General features: G+C 38.2%; 1 protein-coding gene across 1 annotated transcript in view; it reads right to left on the reverse strand.

Moving 5' to 3' along the window:
* nup210 (nucleoporin 210) overlaps positions 1 to 24,307 on the reverse strand; it is a 39,443-nt gene extending 15,136 nt beyond the window's left edge. Inside the window, exons 1-30 of the mRNA XM_061735832.1 lie at positions 23,703 to 24,307; positions 21,425 to 21,564; positions 18,845 to 18,976; positions 18,142 to 18,238; positions 17,759 to 17,909; positions 17,198 to 17,330; positions 16,877 to 17,035; positions 16,533 to 16,601; positions 16,335 to 16,441; positions 16,080 to 16,220; positions 15,824 to 15,961; positions 14,460 to 14,615; positions 12,565 to 12,763; positions 11,646 to 11,791; positions 10,198 to 10,416; positions 9,935 to 10,108; positions 9,598 to 9,790; positions 8,757 to 8,863; positions 7,595 to 7,699; positions 6,990 to 7,091; positions 6,688 to 6,816; positions 6,406 to 6,533; positions 6,190 to 6,325; positions 6,034 to 6,096; positions 5,356 to 5,535; positions 5,193 to 5,273; positions 4,921 to 5,052; positions 4,008 to 4,166; positions 2,856 to 2,947; positions 1,374 to 1,548 (exon numbers count right to left, since the gene is read on the reverse strand). Of these exons, the coding sequence (XP_061591816.1) occupies positions 1,374 to 1,548; positions 2,856 to 2,947; positions 4,008 to 4,166; positions 4,921 to 5,052; positions 5,193 to 5,273; positions 5,356 to 5,535; positions 6,034 to 6,096; positions 6,190 to 6,325; positions 6,406 to 6,533; positions 6,688 to 6,816; positions 6,990 to 7,091; positions 7,595 to 7,699; positions 8,757 to 8,863; positions 9,598 to 9,790; positions 9,935 to 10,108; positions 10,198 to 10,416; positions 11,646 to 11,791; positions 12,565 to 12,763; positions 14,460 to 14,615; positions 15,824 to 15,961; positions 16,080 to 16,220; positions 16,335 to 16,441; positions 16,533 to 16,601; positions 16,877 to 17,035; positions 17,198 to 17,330; positions 17,759 to 17,909; positions 18,142 to 18,238; positions 18,845 to 18,976; positions 21,425 to 21,564; positions 23,703 to 23,860 (4,101 nt within the window). The 5' untranslated portion in view covers positions 23,861 to 24,307. The remainder of the gene's footprint in view (positions 1 to 1,373; positions 1,549 to 2,855; positions 2,948 to 4,007; positions 4,167 to 4,920; positions 5,053 to 5,192; positions 5,274 to 5,355; positions 5,536 to 6,033; positions 6,097 to 6,189; positions 6,326 to 6,405; positions 6,534 to 6,687; positions 6,817 to 6,989; positions 7,092 to 7,594; positions 7,700 to 8,756; positions 8,864 to 9,597; positions 9,791 to 9,934; positions 10,109 to 10,197; positions 10,417 to 11,645; positions 11,792 to 12,564; positions 12,764 to 14,459; positions 14,616 to 15,823; positions 15,962 to 16,079; positions 16,221 to 16,334; positions 16,442 to 16,532; positions 16,602 to 16,876; positions 17,036 to 17,197; positions 17,331 to 17,758; positions 17,910 to 18,141; positions 18,239 to 18,844; positions 18,977 to 21,424; positions 21,565 to 23,702) is intronic.
* Positions 24,308 to 24,647: the final 340 nt, after the last annotated feature.

Consider the following 24,647-nt stretch of genomic DNA (forward strand, 5'->3'; position numbering starts at 1 on the left):
CCTATTAATTAATTTAACTAAGCTAATAGGCAAGAGTCTCCCATTGAAGGAGTACTGCAGTAATTCATGTTTCAATTAGGATCAGGTTGTTTCACACTCACTGATGCAGCTTCCTTAAACCACCACATTAAGTTTTGTGGACAATACAATTCAATAGTTTCAGAAAGGTGAAATTACCGACCTCCATCAAGGCAACAAAACCACAAAGCAACAACAAAAAAAAAAGAAAAAAAAATCATTACATCTGAGAGAACAAACCCACTGGGAGCAATTAGGGTTACTGTGGCCACTAGACTACCAATGAATGTTTGGTGAATTTGGTGAAAAGGGGGAAAAAACCGCGATAAAAATATTTAAAAAAAAAAAAGAAAAAAAGCAGAGGACTAATTTTGGTGTGTTTTGTGAGATATATACTGCCAAATAAAGATTATGATCATTATCAGGAGCTTCAGGTCAGGCAACATTATGTGTTGTATAATGTTATAATTCTTTTAGGTGATAAAAGAGTGGATCTGGGAGCATGGGTCAATATTTTCCCACATGGACTTGCACCAATCTTTGTGCTGTAGAATAGTTTAAACAGCAGTCCGACACTTATCACCCACACAAGATCTTGATTAGAAAAATGTATGAAAAATTATGGCGGTACATAAATGTTGCGACATTATAAAAGCTTACTGAAATGATGCCAAAGCAAATGTGTGCAGTAACCAAAGCTAAATGGGGTCCAATAATGCATTAAAGTTTCTTTTGGCCAGACAGTGTTTAGATCCTACAATATTGTATTCTGGATACCTACAAACTAGTGCAGCTTTCAGGCGACATTTGCCATCGAATCCAAATGTCTTTCATGTGACTTGAGCGATGCTCTTATCTTGACTGTGATTGGCCAACAGACTAATATGCGCGTGTTGCGTTCCACTAGAGACGTGTTATTATGAAGATGCTCCTCGGCTTGACGCGATTAGTGTGAATGATATTTTGATTCAAAGCTGAATGTCACCGAAAAGAGACTACTTTGCAAGTATGATTCTTCCTGTATTTCTGATAGACTGCAAAAACAAAATCAGATTTTTTTTTTTGCTTTCTAAATGCACAACACCTGAAAGGACCTAGGAGAAGGATTATCCTTGTTATGGTTCCAGCCTGCTAGGTCTGACTACAGACAACAGCTAAGGGAAACCTGCCTCAACAGTTTATCCCCAATTAAGATGGATATTTTGAAATGTAAAAACATCTAAAATGTTCTCTGGCCAGACATACAAAGCTTTCTGTAGGAGGGCAGTACACAGGCCTACCTATCATTATTCAGATGAAACTGGTTTTGAAGACAAAATTTCAAACACTTTTCATGCAGTGGCTTATAAACAGACCTTTACAGTGAGGATGAGGGTTTGATTGACACCAAAGGTCTCTTGTGATGTGATGAGCAGAGACGAGACGCCAGTGAGAGATCCAGAGGAGAGCAGGCCCTTATCATCAACTTCAGCAATAACAGTCTGGTCAGGGCAATCAAGAATTCGGTAGGAGAGAGCACCCACACCATCTCTGTCAAACAAACAACCACATCAGTTAATGAGTGATGTATACATATACTGTTGTATTTTGTTTTACATTTAGAATACATTATATATACACACCTATTATGTCACACCTGTCTGAATGCCCCCATTTTCACACACACAACATTTAAGTTCAAAACAAATTATGTTGGTAATGATATATGTAATACATACATCTTATGGGTGTTCCATGTCTACATAATTCGCGATTCTGTACATTTTGTAAGATAAAATGTACGAATCCAAACATCCTGCAGACAACACAGTTGCCCCCACTCACACAGCCAGTCCCTTCCACTCATGCAGCACGTTTTTCTGCCCTGGTTCGCTGTGTGAAGGCCACAGGTGCTGGAACCCCCTAACCTTTCGTTCTGCCAATTTACCTCCTGGGAAGGTAGTAACTGAGCTGTAATGGGAGCGAAATGAGTGCTTTGTGAATTAGCATTAAAGGAAAGGCATAACAGGGATGTGAGGACGGCTGCGAACCCCATGCAGAGGATGAAATCAGTCTGTCACGAGAAGGATGTGACGCAACCACCAACCCTCAGGCAAAAAAAAAAAAAAAAAGTTAATTTCCAACCTCGTCACGCGACTTGGAGTACAAGTTATTCAGCAAAACCTGCTGTGATGCTTCTAACCCTGGAGAACTGTCCACCAGCCGAAGCCTGGCTGGCATCTCCCTCCCGCTGGAGCTCCCTCTTCCAGCTGCAATAACATCGCAAACTCCATCAGAGACGGAGAAACTGAGGCCAGCGCAGCTGTGTGTCGCCCCACGGGAACATCCAGGTAGAAACTTTACATTTTTATTGCTCTTTTTCAGTGCTGTGTTTTATTCAGTGCTGACTGAATAAAGCAGTCGGTGATTAGGGACATTGGTGACTTCTTAGGCACTGTGGACCGTGAAGTATAGGAAAGGCTCCGTCTTCAGATTGCAGAATGCTTAGGATACATAATGCTTTGTGAAAGCTTACACGGGGGAAGGAATATTGCACCTTCCTGGGATTTCTTTGAATACACAGCTTGAGAATAGAGACAGAATAAGAGGGACTCTCCAATACATTTTAATAGCGTGATCCCTGTGTGAACACAGCTCATGACAGCATGACCAGGCTTTTACAAGCTTTGCTGCAATACAAACCGGAACAGGAAATAATTCCTGGAAAAGGGCATAACTTATTGCAATGACTTAGAGTGACTTTGTTATGCTGACTTACTTACTTTCTACAGCAACAATATAATTTCACTTTTCAGATTGATAATGTTGCATTACATTGAGCTTAATATACAACTCACCTGTTAGTTTGGAGTTTGAGGGCTGAATTTGGAGCCATCAATAACTCCTCAGCTTCTACTTGAGGATTATGCATGTGCAGCTTATCATAGACCTTGATCAAAGCAGAATGTTCAAACAATTATCCTTCTTTGATGTTTTTGTACAAGTGACATGCCTTGGTCTAATATAGTCTGAAGTTAGATCCGTGCAGCTCAAACTAATCTGCAGTGTTATCGCTTTGCAAAGTGAACAACTTGAGATAATTCATAGCTCAGCGGATTCAGTACTACGCTGCCTTAAAAGTCAGCGTTTTCCCCTTCATGAAACAGTAGCATGGGTAGCCCACACAAAGGGTCTTTATAAAATATTTGCATGTAAAATATTTACAATATATGTTTGCTGAATTTATTTATTTTTAAAGATTAGAGATGCACCAATTGAAATTGTCTTGGCCTATTCCGATTACTTTTTTAAATTTTTTTTAGTGAGCGCAACCTGCCGATGCTGATTTGGCCAGTTCTGATTTTTGGGGAAAAAAAAAAAAAAATGTAATACTCAAAAGTGCAGCAGTTTTGTTTTTTTGCATCATGGTTGTTTTTTATTATTTGTCATTGTACAATTCGTAATAATAGTAGTTATATAGTTATTTGCTGCTTTGTATATCTTTACTACTACCATTTATTATTATAGTAATATAACAGGCTTTAAACTGACTTCATCCAATACCAATATCTCTCCAATACACTTCGGATAAATTCATGTAAAGCAATAAATCAATTTATAAATCAGATCAGCAAATTCCTATTTCTGGCCAGTCAATCGGTGCATCTCTATTGAATGCTTCAATCACCCATGTACATACTGTAACTCAAATCTGTTGTAAATCATATAATCACATCTCATCTGTTTATAATCTGTTTATAATATATATCATCACTCATTCATGTCTGACCTGCACCTTATAACAACAGTATTTATTAATCTGCACTGTTTACATACATATTTATATATATATATGTGTATATGCTGTACATTGTGTTTATTTCACTGCAGAAGCACTTCCGGTTAGATGCTAACTGCATTCTGTTGCCCCGAACCTTAACATGTGCAATGATAATAAAGTTGAATCTAATCTAATCTCCATGAAGAGAGCTGTAAAAACGGCGTCCTACCTGGATCTGGATTTCATCGCTCAGCTCCTGTTGATTTCTCTGTAACTGCTGTGATGTAGGGTCAGAAACTCGGAGAACCACCTTAAGCCCTGTCCGGCCTCTGGCTTTTCCAGTCACCCTCATGCCAAAGTTGTGCTCTGACTGTAGTTCAATGTTCGTCTACAAAAGACATGGACCATTATGAGAAAGGCAAAAATAGCAGCAGCTAATAAAGATAAAAAAGGCAGAAGTGATGAGAAATCAGGGACAAGGGAGAGATTAACCACAAAGCAGAGAAAACAAATGCTGGTTTAAAAAACACCTTGTAATGGAAAAGTAAATCTGACTAAAGGATCATAGATTAAGTGAAACAACCAACAATACAGATCATTCAGTACTAGAAACACACAGTTGCTAATTTGTCAAAAGAAAGAAGTGAAATGAGTTTACATGTTTGCTCTCAGCTTCATACGGAAAAGTGGTGCTACGTAGTTAGCGAGACATACAACAGGGCTCCCAGTTTATTTAAAGGAGCATGAGGCAGGATTGAGGCAGGATTTATGAAAAAAATTCGTATACGTTTTAAGTTTTCTAGTAATAATGTCAGATGAAGCGTTCCAAACCAAAAAGAATGAGCCCTCTAGTGTATCTCTCTGTTGCCTTGAACAGGCTGTGTGCTGCAAAATGTGCTGCAATTCGGTCCCGAATTTCCCGCGCTGTCCTGCGGATGTGACGTCACATGACGCTGCATGCGCGTTCTCCCCGTTCTCCCGTGCCGGCTTCGCTGTTGGCTGCAGTACCCCCGACGGCCGTCGTGGTGAAGGGTGGCGCTATAGAGTCTCATTTCTTAAAAAGGAGCCTCATGCTCCTTTAACCACCAAATTCAAACCTGTATTTGGTCCCTAGAAGGTGTTAATGAAAAAAGACAGGATACCTCAGTGTGACGAGGTCTGATATCCAGAATGTCTCTTTTGGTGATGGACCAGTGAAAGCTGAGACTCGGTTGAACGCTGCCAAAGGAGAAGGGTGTCTGACTGTTGGTCAGCCCCATCACATACACAGGCATCTAGAAGATAAAAGATTAATCAAGACCATTAGTGAAGATAGCAGTCCATACCATATCTGTGGAGGATACAATCGGTATTTTTGTGACATTAAAAAGGTCTAGTGTAAACAGTAAAGTTACTTCAGATACAATATTCCTACCTCTGCTCCTGTCTTCATCCTTGTCACCGGAGCTCTGATTCGAATGGCTGTCAGAACCACAACCTCAACTTCTACTTGATCCTGAATATATAAAAGAATTAGATTTTCATTTGCAAGAGATAAAAGATCAACAGATTGGTTAACGCAACAGATATACATTTACCTGAGATATGACAACTAGTTTCCCAGATTCCGCATCAACCGCCTGCACCAGTCCCATCACTGTAATATTACCAACGGAGAGACCCCTGACATGGCCCATGGCATTAACAAAAGCTATTTTCTCATCAGAAATAGAGAAAAGGATATTGGACTGAGGTTGAGGGCCACCCTCAGAAGTGATCTGTATACAATGGTGAGAAAGAAAAGAATAAATAGTTTGAAATAGAAAGGGAGGGGACTGACTATCATTCCTACAACAACAGTCATCAATGAGGGATTTGATTATATTTACGTGAAAGCAAACATTGTCGTTAATTCAAAATGTTCAGATTCTACAACGGGAGATTGAAACAAATAATGTACAATGTTTGTTATCTAATGACTAAGTTTATTGTTGAGCAATTGTAATATATAGTTGACTGGATGGTAAATGATTTCTGATTAGAGGCAAACAGGTGACCTGAATGTTTACTGTACATCAAGAGCGATTAGAGATAAGCCAACTTCTAGAAAAATTTCCTCTGGGAAATAAATTAAGGACAAAATCAACTCCTTTGACAAAATGAACAGCAACCACCTGTTTCTAGACACAATCCGAGCTTAAGAAATTCAATTCAGTTCAAAATACTTTACTAATCCATGAGTGGAAATTAATTAATAAGCCTATTAATACACATACCTGCATCATTGCACCAATTAACAGAGTCATTTTCCTTGGGATGAGTTTGAATGGTGGAAATACCTACAAAATAAAATAAAAATTCTTTGTAAAACGTGACCAACTAATACAAAAAAAAAAAAAAAAAAAAAGAGAGACAGAAAGACTAAATTATACCTCAATTTGCTGAGGAGCTGAAGCAATTTTTCTCCCATTTTTATCAATGATGACGGCTGACAGAGTGGTCTGGCCTATAGAGGCTCCTTTCACCAGGAAAACAGCAGTATCATTTTCTGTGGACTCTGCTAATGGCCTGCAGAGGAACCATTTCAAAATTAGAGACTTCAATATTCTTATACTCTTAAGCTAAACAACATATTTTATGCTACTTACCTGAGAGACACTATTGCAGAAGCTGCCTTCACTTTAAGATTCATAAACTTGAAATAACTTGCCGAAAAAGGCCTCTTATTATCATCCAAGACTCTGACATAAGCTCTCACAGATTTGCCAATCTCCACCTGTAATCAAGATGAATTACATCCTTTCAGACATCTTCGGGTCACCTGACAAGCTTATTCATGACAGGTTAGCATTTACTGAAAGTAGAGATCTCAGGATTGTATGATCTCCAGACTAAAAAAAAAAAGGAAGAGAATAATTATGTAAACTGACCTTGTCTACAACTCTCACATAAACTTCCAGGATGTCAGAAACATGAACTGTGGCTTTGGCAGGGACTGGAAAAGCCAGGCAAAGGTCGTGAACCATCACCTTCACTGTGCCTGGATGAAGAGGAGAGACCTGGACACAGCAAAATCTCGTTTTTTATGCTATCACTAAGTGAGAACGTGTATTATCTTACTGATAAAATGAGTGTTTATTCATAATTATATACTATACAATATAATCTATCATAAAACTGTGTATTGCTCTGAGGTCATTCTGAACAAAACTTCATTGATGTTCCTTCTTACCTGAGCTGTGCCTTCGATCTTCTGGAAAACCACACCTGCAACCCCTTTCATACTGGTATTGACAAAAAAGTGCCCGGAGCCCTCTCGCAAGGTCAGATTACCCTAGAACACAAACAAAGTAAATTCAATGCCTTACCACAATGTGAAATCATATGACAAACTTTTTTAGGACTTGGAAAATCATCATGTTTTCTGACAGGCGATCCTGCAAGTTAAGACAAAAGTACATTCCTGACCAGGCTTGCTTTTTAAAATCCTTTTTCACAGTTATTTAACCCCCACAACTCCAACACTGATCCTACATTAGACTGGAGGCTGGTTTCCTCTATGTTTGATTGATAACATGATGATTGACTTACTGCATGATTAATGACATTTAATTACGGTAATTAGAATTAACCAAAAGAAAATAAAAAAAATGTATTTATATGTATGTGTATATATATATATATATATATATATATATATATATATCTGCAGTGTGATTGCAGGAGCTAAGTTGCCTCAGAAATAGAGTCTTTCTTATAAACAGCATCAGCGTTGCATCCACATGTCCATGCTCAAAGCTGCAAGAGAAAATGGGTGATACAATCACAGTCTCTTACCCGCACATCTGGGTGGTTGTATATGGTCAATGATCCAGGAGAAACAGTCACATCTTCAACTAACAGAAGATCCAGTGTCGCTGAGACTGGTGTCAAAGTTGCATACTGGCCAGGACAGTAGGAAAGATGCCATCAATGTTAGTGCCATCAGTTTCATTTTACCAACAGACAATACGAACGCACTACACACACACACACTCATTTTAAACAGAAAATAGGATGAAAAGCAAGGTGAAAAAAAATGTATTAAAGAACACCTAATAGGAGACCCTTAAAATGCAAATCATGTGCAGTTCCTAGTCTAGTATAAAACATCTTTAATCTAAAAAAAAAAAAGTATAATTTGAGCATCAATTCAAAGCTATAAATGCATTAAAATGCATAAGACGCTCCCACCCAAAGCGACAATTTATTTCGTGCTAGCCCCTTTCGAGGTACAGCATGTGCAGACAGATGTGAAATTAGGTGGACATAAATGGGGAGAAAAATGACATTCTGACAAGTGATAACAGACATGCGATGTGAAAATGTCTTTCATTGAGCAGCATATATTTGTATTTAGACTTTAGCAGCCAAAGACAAAGTGCTATGGTTGTGGTGTGTCAAGGTTTTTGAGTCGTTAGTCATTTCAGACACAGTCAATCACAGAAAGTTACTCCCATCATGTTCACTTTAAAAGGACTAAATATTCAAAGAGAAGATGTTTGGTCAAAATAACTGACCTGAGAGTAGAAAGTGAAAGAAACATTTACAGATCATGAAAAACATTTAAAAAAAATAACCACACTTTCCAGATAATAAGCTGCTACTTTTTTCAGACGCTTTGAACCCTGCGACTTTAACAACGATGCGGCTAATTTATGGATTTTTACGCTAACGAGCTTCATGCCACCTATACATTTAGCCTCGTAGCCCTGCAGCTTATAGATAAGTGCTGCATCTATATGTACAAAATCTCTTTTCTTTTTAAAATTAGTGGGTTCGGCTTACATTCAGGTGCGCTAAATAGTCTGGAAATTACGGTTATTAAAAAAGAAATCAATTAATATGTCAGAAAAATTATAGATATTTCAAACAATAGTTAATTGTGCTGCTTCAACTTTATAAAAGGTGAAAAGTGGTTTGATACAACTTGGCAGTTTAGAAAATCATTTTTACTTACTGGACGGAGAACTTTGGCGGCTGCCAGATGTGAACCCTGGTATCCAACAGCTGTCACAGTAACTGCAACGACGCCCGTCTGTTGATGGACAAGAACCGTCTGACGTCCTGATGTAGACATCAATCATTTTTAATTTCTTTTTAATAAGATTTTTAAGAATCAAACAGTTACAAAACACCTTGTCAAATATTGTTCATGAAGAAAAATAAATACTGATGATACGCGGTTAGATTGTTCCTTTAGTCGTTTAAAGATTTCTGTCCTTTAAATTTGCAACTTTAATGACAAGTTTGCAACTCAAACTACACTACAATTCTGTTTTATTCTTGCCATGTAACCACTATTGCATGGCATGTGCTATTTCAACAGTTTTAGTATATTTTAAAAATACATACCTTTTTTAATGAATATTTTCCCATAGGAAATGAATAGAAAAATCAGTACATATTTATGACCATTGGGCGGTGCTAATGCGCTCTTTTAGCGCTCATATGATTTAATACAATTTATTCTATACTGGAAAAACTGTTAATGCAGTTTATGGATCTTTATGCAGATTCTACCTCTTACTTTTGGTTCTTTAAATCTAGTACACTGTTCTTCACCATAATGTGTTGCTAATGTACCTTAAATGTGTCATTGTGTATTTTGTTTCTGTATGCTGGCTGGGCTGCCAGATAGCTCACTTGGTTAAGTAGGAACACCATATACACTGTAATGGCAGCACAAGTGTTGCCTTGCACTGTCTGAGCAGAGTTCAGCTCTCATTCAGCATTTACAACTCAATTAGTAAAGGAAATGAAGCCCTTCTAATTAAAAAAAGAAATCTAGTCCTTTTTACCATGAAGCTTCATCTGTTTGTTGCCATCCTCGTGCAGCTGAAGCTCCATTGGCATAGTGGGTTCAATACTGGCCAGTAAACTCTTTGATGATTCCCACAACATGTTTAGTGAACTGAAGTTGTCAAACTTCCTTCCTTGATCATCAAAAGCAGCCAAATTCAAGATGGGGTTACGGTAATTTGATACGGGTACCTGAAAATCAGACAAACATTCTTTGAGTCCTGAGTCCAAATACTTAACTTCCAAAGCATCAAGTCATTATCTTTCTAGCAGAAAAATTGTAAATTGTTACATCTCAAAGAAGGTAAAAATGAAAGTCGGTTGACACACACATACCACTTGTTTGTTCTGCTGGAGCAGTGGACAGGTCAGGTCCAGCTGTGGACTGGAATAAACTGGGATGAGAGTGAGGCGTGATGGAGGAGCACACACAAACTTGACCACAGCTGGTTCAATGGCAGGGTAAGGATTGGTCACACTGGCCTTGTTCCCCACTGTCACCTCCAGCACCTGAAGAGAAACACAATAAAACAAAATGAAGATACACTTAGGAAAACAAAAAAAAAAAAGATGACAGTTTGATTGTAATTGCGCCTGACCTGCTCTCCCAGGGCCTTGCAGGTTGCTCTGACCCAGTGCTGATTATAGTTGTGAGATGAGGAAGTAATCAGTGCAAGACTCATGCTAGACTCATCCTCAGCTCTGGAATTGCAGAAGAACTTTGAGGGCTCTAAAATCCATGGCTGTGGGCCACCCTCAAATAACATGTCTTTAGATGATCCCAGAGTAACCACAGCAACAGATACAGGATCAACTGCCTGCAAAGAAAAATATGTTATTTACAGGTTTTGACATTTACAGTTAGACATTCAGAAAGAGATTCTGTAAATAATGTCAAGTACTATCATGGTCAGAAATGTAAAAAAAAAAAAAAAAGACTGTAAGCAAGTGAAATATCAAGCAGACAATTAATTTGGAAGCAGGAGGTTTTAAAAAAAAAAAAAGGGTAATTTTTAAAATAAACTTGAATGTAAAGAAACCCATTCGTTTATATTCCAATTTACATTCTTGGTCATTTTACTGGTGATAGGACATAGCTGGTGAAAAGTTAAGCTGAAGTACGAAGCACTAAACAACAAAGACAAAATTGGGTCAACCTCTAGCTGCCAGGGCAAAACAAGTGAAGAATACTACTCAGGACCATGATTAAAAATGCATTGCCTAAAAAATTATTCATTACACAACATGTTACTGTGTTAATAACGTGAATGTAGTTGCTCAGGACTGCTGAACATTACCTTTTATTTAACATTATATTTGAATATTGAGTTAAAAGCATCTCATCAGACACTCGAGAGTTATATTTCAGTAACAACACTAAGTGACAAAATCGGAAAAGGGCGCATCAGTCTGTTTTAAGTTGCCATGGTAACAGTAAATGTAGTTTTCATTGAAGCCCTAAAGGTTTTGCACTGTCAGAAAAGTTTCCCCCTTGAATAAATAAATGTTTTTAACTGCGTGATGCTGCCATATGAATCATAGTCTCATCGTCATTATTTTGCTGATTTGGACGTCTTGTTTCACAAACCAAAATTACGCCGGGAAAGAAGCAGAAAAGGTAACATGGTTTTCTGAGGTTTTTTTTTAAATAAAGATTTCCATCTGCAACTCACTGACTGACACATGCATTCGGACAGGATTCAAATTCTCTCATGACTTCGTGTTTGGTGAAATATGGTCGGTAATTTGATTTAAAAATCACAGATCCTTCATGATTATTACAAATCACCACAGGTCTCCAGACCATTTTAATCCCGTACTAATGGGGGCAAAAAAAGCTAATCGTGATCAAAATGAATTAACATTGCACATTCCGTTTTTCAAAAGAATATTTGCATATCAATATAAACGTTAGTATATAACACATCTACTACAGAAAAAAAAGAGAGATTAGTACTTTAAGTCTTTAAATAAAAATCATTATGTATACAGGCAAAAACATCATGCTCAAAGAAAATTCCTCAAAGGATGACAACTAAAGACTCACTCTGAGAGGAAGGTAGGCGGCAATGGTGATCTTGGCACTTAGGTGAACGTTGCCATGAGTGTAGCTGACCGTGAGAACGGTGTAGCCGGGAGCAAGAGCCTTGGCTCTCACTCCACTGCAGTGTTCTTGGCCTGGATCCAGCCTCCCTGGACGAGGAGGGAACAGGGGTGGACCAAGCCAAAGTGTACGGTATAATTCAATATGACGACATAAAAGTCAAAAAAATAAACAGTTGTTCCAAGGCACCCTCATTTATCTTCCCATCTCAAGCCACATTGTGCTGCAGACATCTCATTATTCTTCCAAGCACACATTTCTAATTAATAATAGAAAAACCCAAAATGAAACAATACATCTTGCAAAAAGTTTGAATTTCCAAAGAGATAAATGTAGAAGACAATCTGAAATCTATAAATAATTAAGATACATCTCAAAAAAAAAAGAGAGAGAGAAGAGGAAAAAAAGAGAAAAACTGCACCAGACTGTTCATCAAGCACAGTAAGTGAAATATAGAATCTTCCCCACTGAATTTCTTTGGTGGATGACTAGAATAAATGGGGGGGGGGGGTCAAACAAAGATGCTTTTTTGGGGGTTACATCAGTAATTAATTATACGTCACATTTTGACAGGAGGGAGTTTTACATTGCATCTGAATGTTGTACTCAAATATATTTATCATAATTTTCAAACTATCCATAAATATTACATACTTGTGCAAGTCCTTCCCTCCCCTTCCAAACAGCTCATATTCTCATCACTTTACAACATAAACTTACCCATGTTTCATTCAGTATTCAATTCCACTTTTAACATCAGCTTTGTAAAACAAATCACTTTCCAAAGCTTTTCTCATTCCCCAGTGCTTACACATATTCATACAGTCCTTCTTATTCTATAAAAACCTGTAATAAAACTCACCATCCAGCAATTCAAAGACATCTTGGTGCTCCTCCTCGACCAGCAGATCAAAGTGGGAGCAGTCGCTCAACATGACCCGCTCATTCTCCAACTCTTCCAATAAGCCGAAAATCCTGAGGGGCAGATCCAGAACCGAACCGACCCTGGCCTCTACTGGGCAAGGACTAAAGTCCATGGCAACAGGCTCAACAACATACACCTAGAACACAAGATCAAAGATGCAAAGAGTCTCTGGTAAATGCAGAGAAATTATCACACTTTGTACCATTACTTTTGTGGTTAAACAAACAGTATATTCAACAATTTCACAATTTTTCAAGATTAGCAAAGATGGACCTTGGAAATCATTTGTTTCTTTCATTGTCAAAGCAGAAGTACCTGGAGAATACACTTGAAGACATAGGGAGAACATGCACCATATTGGTACATTTATAAAAACTATAAATGAATGTCATTCAAGTTTAACTAAACTGGGGCCAAGATACAAATATTCTGTTTTTAAAGATTTTGATGTAAAATGCACTTATAAATCAAAATCCCTTATAGCGCTGGGTAACACTTTTTTTCCAATACTGAAACATTATTTTCAATACCAATTCCTGAATGTACTTTAGTTTATCAGTTAGCACTTTAACTACTTAACTGATAAAAATCCAGTCACCATCCGGTAAGCTACATGAGACGATAACAACAGAGTGTTTCCAGAAGATAAGCAAATCAAAGAATGTGGTTTAACTTGAGTTAAACCACAATCAAGAGGTTTAACTTGTTTAAGTTATGAATGGAGAGAACAGAAACTAGGGAAGGAGAGAGCGAGTAGACACTGCAAACACAGCCTAAGTGCATCTTCCTACCTGGTTCTGTTCAGGATGTGATGGGTTTGTATTGAGTTCAGGCGCCAGTCAGGACTCGCTTCTTACATAGAACATCTAAAATATCTTATTTCTAAACTGGCAACAACACATGCAACTCAAGAAACTGAAATCCTCACCTTCTGAACACACAAAAACTAATTTGAAAGCATTGTTTTCATTTTTCCTTCAACAAAACAAAACCCCAAAGCCTCACAGAGGCCAAACAAACTCATCCAGGTTCCCCTTTGGAACCACTTCTTATAGTTCAGTTTATGGAAAGTACAGTTCAAGCCAGAAAGGTTGAAAAAGAAAAAAAATTAAAAGATCCCAATCTGGGTTTCACTCAAGACGTTCAAAACCAAGAAAGAAAACAACTCTGTTTTCGTCTTTGCGTTGCCATGGTTGACACCGGTTATTTACACAGTATCTACACATGAAACCAGACGGGCAGCTGGGAACCAGCCAGGCGTCCAGGCTAGACCCTCGATGGAGCAACCATGTGCTTCCATCATGGCCAAGTCCACCACCATGACACAGAGACATACACCACACTGGAGTGAGTTTATGCAATCACCCAACAGAGCAGGTGATGACAGTGCTTCATAAATCAATTCTCTACACTACAGACAGCACTGGAGCTTACAAACAAGTCTCCCAGAGTCCTGTTTGAAACTTGTGCTGATTCGTCTTGGATGATTGGAGAGGTGTGACGGTAGCGCTTCCCTGACTGTTAAACAGGACAGTTTGGTGTTGCTACAACAAATTAACCGACATGTAGTTTTTTGTACTATATTTACACGCCTTAGTACTGAAGCAAAGTGGTACCAGAAAGGTACTGATTTTTGATAGTCTTAATCCATTGATAATAATGTAAGTGTATTCAGAAAACAGATGTGTTGTTTTTCAGTTTTGTTCATTTGTCTATTGTCTGTCAGCAAGATGAGCCCATGTGACTTTTTTCAAGACTGAAACGGATCTGAGGGCCTGCTCTTCAACTGCCCTTCTAATTTAACGACATGATAGCTTTCCATATCAACCTACCTTCATTTGACCAAAGTGTAATGGATTACGGAGGTCGTGAGCATAAATTATGCTGACACCAATGTCACTGACTGTGGTCATCACTCCTTTCACAGTCACCGTGGCGACAGCTGTGCTGGAAGACGTCCAACTGAAATTTCCACTCCCACCTGTCGCCTGTGAAGAGCACCAGAAAAACAGGGTCAATTGAACACAAAGAGAACCCAATTTTGGTCTCATGCTCGGCCCATGTGGAAAATGCCTCTGAAAAATAAAAGTTGTTTTTGTTAGCATGAAAAAAAAATGCTAAAAGTTAAATAATCTTTTTGCTCTCTCGTGAAGGCCGAGAGCAAGGCTTTTCTTCTCCTGCAGCCTCCCCATCTACCTTGCTGTTGCACTCTGTCTTGTCTATTTTGGAGCCTCTCTTTTCATGTCCTCCAAAATTTTTCAAACCATGGATCTGATTAGCTGGTCTCTCAACGCAATTGACCAAATTTTCTCAACCAGAAGACAGGGCAAAGGGGAGCCCTCTTGCCCGACGGGATCAAGAGGGGGATTGTGTGTCTATCGAGGATGTTGAAGATGTCTACATAATTGGATTTCTGATAACAGGATTTCTGCTTTTTGGAGCTGGCAGTTACCTGGCACATTGACTCATTTGGAAAACGTTGGCAGTTATTCTGGCTGTTTCAAGGCTGCCTGGCCTGTGTGATGGAATATGTCGTGCTATCAACACTCAGACGTTATGCGAGCAAAATCACAAACTGAATGGGATTTTTGAACAAAATCGCAGGCTAGCTGCGGTTTTCAAACTCATCGGCGGATGGAAAGACCTTGGAGAGGTTGCAAGCTCGCCGTGGCAGAAATTTACCACAAATTCGGCTGTTTGGAGATCGCCATGAAGATGTGCCAGAGACACTTTAAGGCAGATGGAAAATGACCCAAATATAATTTGTTTCTATCTGAATTTGGCTATGCAGCCAGCCTTTGCTGGCTGGATAATCTCAATCCCCCCTGGATGTTATGCTGTACTCCCACTACCCCTACTTATTATGACAGCTGTGGAACTGAACCAGAACTTATATATATATATATATTATATACCGAGGTGGGCTGATAACACTCCGTCACTATCAAGTTCTATGGCTTAAAGAACTGAAACTGCAACGGAGCTACTGTATAAACACACAGGCTGCGGCGCTCACTGAGGTGGCCTGTGCTGTTTGGGTTTCACTTTGCTTCTCTTTGGACAGGTTGTACTGGTATTAAATGGCATTGTGCCAAGATGCTGGCTCAATGACAAATAAAGAATCTTGAATAAAAAAAAAAAAAAAGAGTAGCAAATTTTCAGAGCCATTCAAACACCATGTCTGAATATAGATTACCTTTATTGTGTACTGGTAGGCTCCAACTTTGGGTTGCCAAGGAAATGTGAGAATACTTGGACTAAGAACTATGGGATTGTATATCTCAACATCCTGTTCATTGTGAACTGGGTTGGCAAGTGCATGGACCCTTCCACCCTGAAACATAAAAAGATACAAGCAATTATCAACCGCACTGTATTAAAAGTATAATATCAGTGCAGGAGGTTCCAGCAATTTGAAATATTTAAGTGGTCCAAGTTGCAAATACACTCACTTCATCCTCAACAGCTTTGAGAGTGGCATCAATGAGACTGAAGCCCTGTTTGAGTGCTCTGACGTGATGATATGATCCATTCAGAGAAGACTCCCGGATTTCAAAATACTCCGTGGGAAAAACAGTTTTGATACGGACATTCTAGGAAAAAAGAAGAAATAAAAAAAAATCAATTGCCACCATTTGATTTCTATCTGCAGAAAAAAAAAGCAGCACTCATTTGACTAAACAGTTATTTTACTTAGGTGTACTTACATTAGAGGGATAAATTTTGTTGCCGGATTTATCAAACACTTCAATGTGAATATCATAAACTCTGCCTGTTTCAAGAACCCAGCTGTCCCCTGGATGAATTTTAAAACCTTAAAAAGGTTCAACAGAAAACAGAGGTCAGTTAAATCAGTCAACAGTGTCACATACGTAGTAATTATGTTTTACAGGAGCAAGACAGACCGAGGTATCCTGGTTCAACAACATAGAGCGTGCTGTTGGGCAGGCGAGACACTCCTTGCATGCGAAGGCCTTCAAAAGATACCGCTAAGGAAATCTGGGTCAGGCACACTTTTAGACAACGGCAGCACTACATTTTATTTGCTCTGTCTGGCCAAACACGATGCTATTTGGTGCTTTTTACTGGAATGTTGCGTTCAAAGATTAACCAAGACTCACAACTCTCTTTTTCATAGCAGGTCATTTACAAAAATAATAATATTATAAATCCAGAATGTTATAGCACAGGACACTGTATAAAATGATAATGACTGCATAAGTGTAGGTATGATTTGCCAGAAGGATACTCTTATGATCCAGTACCACATTGATGTGTCCCAGTTGAGCTGCTGTAACTGTGCAGCTGCTTTGATCCAGACTGGCCACAGCATCACTTGGGTTTCCATTAGGGCCGACTACACTGTTCTGCAGGTGCAGTTCATACTGATCACAAGGCATAGAGAGCTCTGCACAAAAAAAGAATACGTAAAAATAGATAAATAAAAATAACACAAGGTACTATTTTTACACCACAGTGATGTGAATCATAAAAGAAGAGAAGGGGGAGAGGGAATGAGAGAAAAAGCAGGATTAAATCATGAGTTTCATAGCAAACTCAACAGTCAGACCTGTGATCTTGCCCTGTCTGATCTTCAGGACTTTGTATCGGATTGAAGTTCCCGCCAACAAGTAGACGTCATGTGCAGGGCTCAGCAGGATGTTCTCTAAAATCAGCAGTCTAACCTCGGCAGCAGCCACATCCTGTGGTCATGGGTACCATGGTTACAGAGAAAACACAAATTAAGCTTCCCGCCATAAAGAAGAAGTGGGTTTCAAAAAAGCAAGAAACGTAATCTTCACAAGGCCATCAGTTACTTGTTTCATACAACACATTTACCTTTTGATAACATTAACTGATTTTTACAAAAGGTAATGTATTTAGTTTAATGAAATAAAATGCAAGTTCCAAAGCCTTTGGCAAAACAGAACAACTTAACTATTGCTGCTGTGAAACATATCTGAGAAACTGCTACTATGTAATGCTTTGCTATTTTCATATCTGTATCTCAGAAGATAAGTTATCACAGATAGATACTCCAGGTGAACATGTTACAGTCATGGATGGCATTTATTAAAATGTTATGCACGACGACCACATCATTACTTAAACACACCGGTTAACAGCTTACCTTATACAGTGACTCTTGTATTTTGGCTTTCAACTTAGCATGTCCCGTTTTCAATCCTGACACAAGAATAATATCACCCTGTTTCCCAACACGCTCCATTTCAGATATGTATGCAGGAGGAGTGTAAGTGGACTCTGAAAATTTAAGCACCCTTGCAGAGAAAAAGCAGTGGATGAAACACATTTGAAGGTAAATTAAACATGACATGAAATGTAGCCTCTTGTATCTGACTTCAAAATCACTGATTTCCAATTAAACAAATGGCAAAATACAAATACAGTATTGCTCAAACAGCAGGATCGTGTTAAAAATAAATGAATACAGCAGTCTATTCAACATGTTCTTACAGAGCTTGAATGGAGTATTAACACAGAGGGGCTTACCGTAATGAACTGTAAGAGTCAGGGTATCCATTCACACCTACATCTTTAACTAGTGTCCAGTCAAACCAGAGCCCTGCAAGGGTGCTGAATGTGTTTCCTACAGTTAGAGGAAAAAAAAAGAAAGGTTACATGAGACTATTTACATAGACCTTTGATGCTGTGCTACAGGGTCTTCGTGCCCAAGTGTACAAAAGTGCTCCAGAGAATTGCCTCTAAGCTCCTGCCTATAAAAATAGTAAAAATTAAAAAAAAAAAAAAGATTTTTTTTTTTTTTTTTTTTAAAGGCATTTGTCACCTTTTTTCAACATAGTCTGAGAAATCTAAACTGCACTTTTATGCCAAAGTAAACAAAACAAAAACAGCCGAGCCTGGAGCCATCATCAGAAGGAATCAGGCTGTAGCTACAGCTCATTAAACTAAGTGTGGCGGTCCTAAATGAAGCTAGTCGCACAGAACAAACTGCTGCTTCAGAGCGGCAGCCCTCGGGGGAAGGAAAGCACTGCCTACAGCCAGCTCAACTATTACTCTGAAAAATTTTCAGAGCAACAAATAAACAATACAATATTAACTCATTGCTGTTGGCAACTGAGTAATTACATATTTAGAAAAATAAGTGTTGTTGTTAAAGGGAAAACCTACTCGACGGTAACACCAAGAGCCTCCAATCACCATGATCATACACATATAAAAGCCGCGATCTCACCTTCTGAGTCCAGTGCGTGGATCTTGAGTGCCAGTGGAGAGTCTTCCAGATGTAGTTCTCGGGTTGTAGACACCACCTGGATTTCACTGATGACATCAACAATGGCATCACAACGCAACACCTGTCCTGTGACTGTGGAAGTGGGGGAAAGGCATCGCAGACAAAAGGACATTTTACCAAGTGCGTATGGAAATCAAGTGGGTTGTATTATGGCCACACATCTGTTCCCAGGAGGTGCTAAAACATTATCAATCCATTCAAATGCTGTGGCTTTACTGGTCGGCAAAGTGAGCTGTTACACAAGTGACAGATTATATTAGTGAATGTAGAACAGCTGGGGTCAATCAGGCCACAATCAGAGTCTGCGACTGGTTTGAACAGATTACTCCTTGTTTTAGGCCCCGTTTACAAAAACGGTGGTGTTTTCATGCAGTTTGTTTACACGAAAACACAGCTCAAAGTCACCAAAAACAATCATTTCTGAAAACTCCAGCCAAAGTGGAGATTTGCATAAACTCAGTCTTCACGCTTGCTTGTAACCAGAAGGAAACTGACATTTAGGCTTCAGAACGTCACATTATGCGACAGAAACGTCACCAGCGTCATGTGTGCAACGTGTTTTTACAATTTGTTTGGCTACTGTAGTTACTTGTGTCATTTGTTGATGTTTTTTTCCAGGATTCCGATTGGCTAGCATGAATTTATGGTTCTCGTTACACTGCCGCCTGTAGGTTTGGTATGCTCATAGCACCCCTTCACAGTGTATTTATGCGGATATATGTAAATGAAGAGATTTTGAAAACGATCTGATGTAAATGATGGTATTTTTCAAAATGTAGATGGGGAAATATCGGTTTTTGTAAATACCTGGCTAAGTGTAAACGTGCCATTTAAGATGTGCAAGAATGTATGTACCTTATTTTCCTGATTACTAAACAAACAGTAGTCGAACAACGAACTACATGTGTCATAAGTATTTCACAACAGCAAAGTAGGAAGAATTATAAAAAGTGCGTTGTGCAACTGAAAGAAAATGTTGATAAATCGATCTAATAGATATTCTCCTCTGGTTTTTATATTAGATTATATAAGCACGGATGAAGAGGCCTGACAATGTTGGTCATCATCAAAATATCTTTGAACTTGTAGTTGAAAAATAAACCCCAACTATTTGTGACAGTGAGCGTCAGCTCAAAGAAGTCATCACGTGTGCTTTATTGATACCGATAAGAAACTTCTACGCAAACAACTAAAAACCTGCACCACTTGAAAGCGCCCATTAGTGTGACATGCATTAAATCATCTGCATCACAACTTAACAAAATATATTCATACAGCTCAAAAGAGAAACACAAAAGCTAGGAAATTGTGATATTTTTAAAAGGACAAAACCATCTGCACGCTATTTAAAGGAGACCTATTACCAAAAAACAAGTTTTCTCTTGCTTTCTCTTGCTCTAGTGTGATGTGGCTTCTACGAGCCGTTCAGATTCTGCTCCCTTCGTTACGTGACAACGGGAGCGATTTACATAGGTTGGCCTCCGATGCGTGAAACCACTCTCACAACTAACGCTGGCCGGAACAACAACAACAACTCCGCTAGCCGGAGCTTCCGCCATTTTTTGCTTTGTGTCTCCCCTGCTACGCGTCATTCAGGCAGCCAATCAGCACCGTGCCTCATTATCATAGCCTCCCTGCCCACTCAGAATCCTGCATAGATAATGAGGTTAGAGAATGGGAAGATAAAGTTCTTGTTCTTGTTTGTTCTTGCTATTATTTCAATACAATGTATTTTCTTGGTGAGAACTTTGAATAAGCCCATTTAGGGCTTCCTTTCTCACCTGCACATATTTTCATGCTTTTATGTTCATTTAAACTTTTGTACCGTTTTTTTTATGTTGTGCAAATAAACAAATAAACAAAAGACATGGCTCAGAGGCTGAATTTCTAATTTATTTAGCAAAAACAATCAAAAGCTTGTTTTTAAACAAGGCCTGTTTAAAATAGGTATTAGATGCCATAATAGGTCTCCTTTAACATCTTTTCACACTTAAGATGTCTTCGTATGAGAATTAGGCAACAAGAGTCCAGATTACCAAACCTTTTAAATATAAACTACATGCCTCCGGGCCTTAGCCTTTTTTTGTCCTTCTGATACTGATTCCAATACCTGGACTTTGGGTATTGGCCGAAATAGATACCTGATGTGATAGAAGTTATATAAAAAAAAAATAATAATAATAATAATAATAAATTAACAAGTTAAACAATAATTATTGTTTCATTGACTCAAAACAGGAAGCTCTATGGCAGTATTAAATAACTTCCTGTTCTGGCTTTTGGCAGAAAAAAATTATTATTTTTTAAATAAAAAAAAAAATCTGTTAATAAAATTGCATAGCATTGGATGGTGCAAAATAAATACTCATTGACATGCTTATTTTCAGCAGTATTGGCCGGTATGTCCGAGACTGGTATCAAACACTTTGGCAATGTGTTTCAATACATCCACATCCTGAAAAAAAAAACACAAAAAAACATGCCAATAACTATTGATTGAAATAGCATTAGTGTATTTACCAACATCTTCAGCTAGAATGATACTAGTGAGTCTGGAGGGCTGGGTGGACAGAGCCTGCAGCACAGCCTGGCGGGAGCAGCCTCTGCTGCTGTCTTCATCCACAGCCTGGATGCTGGCTACCTCCGGCCTGGTGGAAGTCCTGACAGAAAAGATCAACCAAAATCTAAATCAATCCCCCATAAGTCAAAACAACAGTCATACTCTATCACTGGATCACTGGTGGCATCTTCTGGTGGATATTTTAACCCTTGAGCTCTCCTGGAGCAAAAGAAAAGACCTTAAAATCCTGGTAAGAAGCCATCAGAGCTGTGAAGTCTTGCCTATAAAGGGGGGTAACGGGGAGGGGATGGTTCAGATCACTCACTGGGTTGGAAGGGTTTTTCTTTTTGTTTTTGTTGATTAATTGCTAGTATTGGGATGTGTATGCAAGGGTGTGCGTGTGGATGTGAATCTGTGTTTGTGTGAGAGCGTGTATGTGGGTCAAGGAGGAGACAGACAAGCATAAATATGTACAGCAGGGGTGCCCAATCCTGGTCCTCGAGAGCTCCTATCCAGCATGTTTTAGATGTTTCCCTGCTTACTCACACCTGATTCTAATTACTCGTTATCATTAGCTTGTCATAAAGGTCTGGACAGTTCTGTTGTTGAAACAGCTACTTTTATCACGGTGTGCTTAAGCAGGGAAACATCTAAAACATGCTGGATAGGGGCTCTCGAGGACCAGGATTGGGCACCCCTGATGTACAGTACATACAGGACTGTCTCAGAAAATTAGAATATTGTGATAAAGTTCCTTATTTTCTGTAATGCAATTAAAAAAACAAAAATGTCATATATTCTGGTTTTTATTACAAATCAACTGAAATATTGCAAGCCTTTTATTATTTTAATATTGCTGATTATGGCTTAAAGGTTAAGATTAAGATTCCCAGAATATTCAAATTTTTTGAGATAGGATATTTGAGTTTTCTTAAACTGTAAGCCATGATCAGCAATATTAAAATAATAAAAGGCTTGCAATATTTCAGTTGATTTGTAATGAATCCAGAATGTATGACATTTTTGCATTACAGAAAATAAAGGACTTTATCACAATATTCTAATTTTCTGAAACAGTCCTGTAAAAATGTTTTTGTTTTGTTCTAAGTGTTGTAATACATTTTTACCCCTGTTTTTTGCGTTTGTTATTTTCAAATGTATAGTGGACATGCTGCTACAACAAAATGTATAGATCTGTGCCTGTGACTGTCTGCCCTTTTTTTCAAAAGTTGGCATAAATTAAAAAAAAAAATGTTAACAAAAAAAAACAAATTCATTTCATATCATGTACATTGAAAGAATATTTAAGATGGAACAACATACTCTGAGATGAGTTACAAGTTAAAAAAAAAAAGATATAAAGAAACTTTTTTGTCAAAATACAGTGGCGAATAAAAATGTAGATATATATAGATTTATTTAATATGTGTAGATATATAGATTAATATTATGGAAACATGTTATATGTATGTATATGGATATATAGAGATATATTATACATACAGTATTTATGTATGGGTATATCTCTGTTAATATATATGAATATATAGTTATATGTAGATAAATGGATGAATATTCATGTTGATATATAGACTTATATTATGTTTTTTGTGTTCTATAAGTAAGCTCATTGATTCTCTTGCTATGGAAAAATGTATATAAGATTTAGGGGTAGGACCTGATAAGTATATACTTCAATCCTACTCCCTTTCGAATATGTTGGTGGATCTGCGAGGTCTGCCTTGTCTTTTGTTTAAACACGTATGTATGTGTATATGTGTGTATGAATGTATGTGTATATATATATATATATATATATATATATATATGTATGTGTATATGTATGTATGTATATATATGTATGTGTATATGTGTGTATATATATATATATATATATATATATATATATATATATATATATATATATATATTTGTACTTTATTTTTTTACTTTTTTGTATTGTTCTTTTTTAATATGCATATTCGAAATAAAGCTCAATAATCAAGTTTACAGTTAACATGTACAATAAAGCAAATGAATGGGATTTTGGGGATTATTCCCCCTAATATATAAAGAAATGTGTTAATCCACTTTAAATGTTTCAGTGCCTTCAGAATACACTAATAAAGAGGAGATAGAACCAGGGTTTTGTTTCCTGAACCCTACTGTAGTTGGCCATGTGGCTTCACTGCTGCATGTAATGACATCCTGTCAAGCACGAGTCAGGGTTGGACTCACCATCGGTAACAGCCTTCAGTGGTTTCCAGAGTGAAGTTAATCCTTGTACTTCTTGCAAGAGGCAGCAACACTTTAGGAATATTCAGTTTCGAGTTACCGTCGACTCGCACAGCGAATATTAGTAATAATAATGACACGGTCAGTTTTAACATGCTCATTTCTGTTCCACGCGGTTTATTAGCAGCGAGAATAAGGCTCCAACAAACGGACAAGTTTATCCACTAGTTTATCTTTTTCCGTTTCATGAAGTTGTTTGAGCATCAGCGACTGACTTATAGACGTTAAACGGACGTTTCTGTGAACTAGATAAGGCAAGATCAGAGCTAAAATTAAAATGAAACAAACGTCTCCCCTCTCACTTCAGTGAGCCTTTAGTTCACAGAGCCGCCACATGATGAGTTACAAAGTCAGGTGCCACTGCTATTTGAGTCCTCCGCTCTGTTTCTGCCTGAAGAGGATTCAAAACGATAACTGGTTATTAATTAGTCAAGCTTTACTGCAGAGTAATACAAGCGGTTAACAAAGAATAGCCTAAAATACCCATGTTTTGTAGAATACCCGCCATTAGCAATAATTGGACTTTCTGTGAGCATGCCGGGATTCAGGTGACGTCACCGGCAAGGGGGCGGGGCCGGGGTCTGCTCTTAAAGGTACAGGTCCTCTAATGCGGTCAAGTGGACTAAAGCTGATTTATGGTTCAGCGTTAAATCGACGGCGTAGCCTACGGCGTAAAGGACGCGGCAACGCGCCCCCTACGCCGTAGGTTCTGCGTCGGTGTAACGCGGAACCATAAATCCGCCTTGAGAAGGGGTTGGAGTCGTGTGACTAGAAAGGTTTTCACAAAAAAAGTGCCTCAGGACAGCTCTTTTTTCCTCCAACAATGTGTTAAAGGATTACATTTGACAAATGCCAGATTTACCATGTATTCCATCCTGTGTCTATCAC

The sequence above is a fragment of the Cololabis saira genome, chromosome 12, assembly GCF_033807715.1.
Source record: "Cololabis saira isolate AMF1-May2022 chromosome 12, fColSai1.1, whole genome shotgun sequence".
In the NCBI taxonomy this organism is placed as follows: Eukaryota; Metazoa; Chordata; class Actinopteri; order Beloniformes; family Belonidae; genus Cololabis; species Cololabis saira.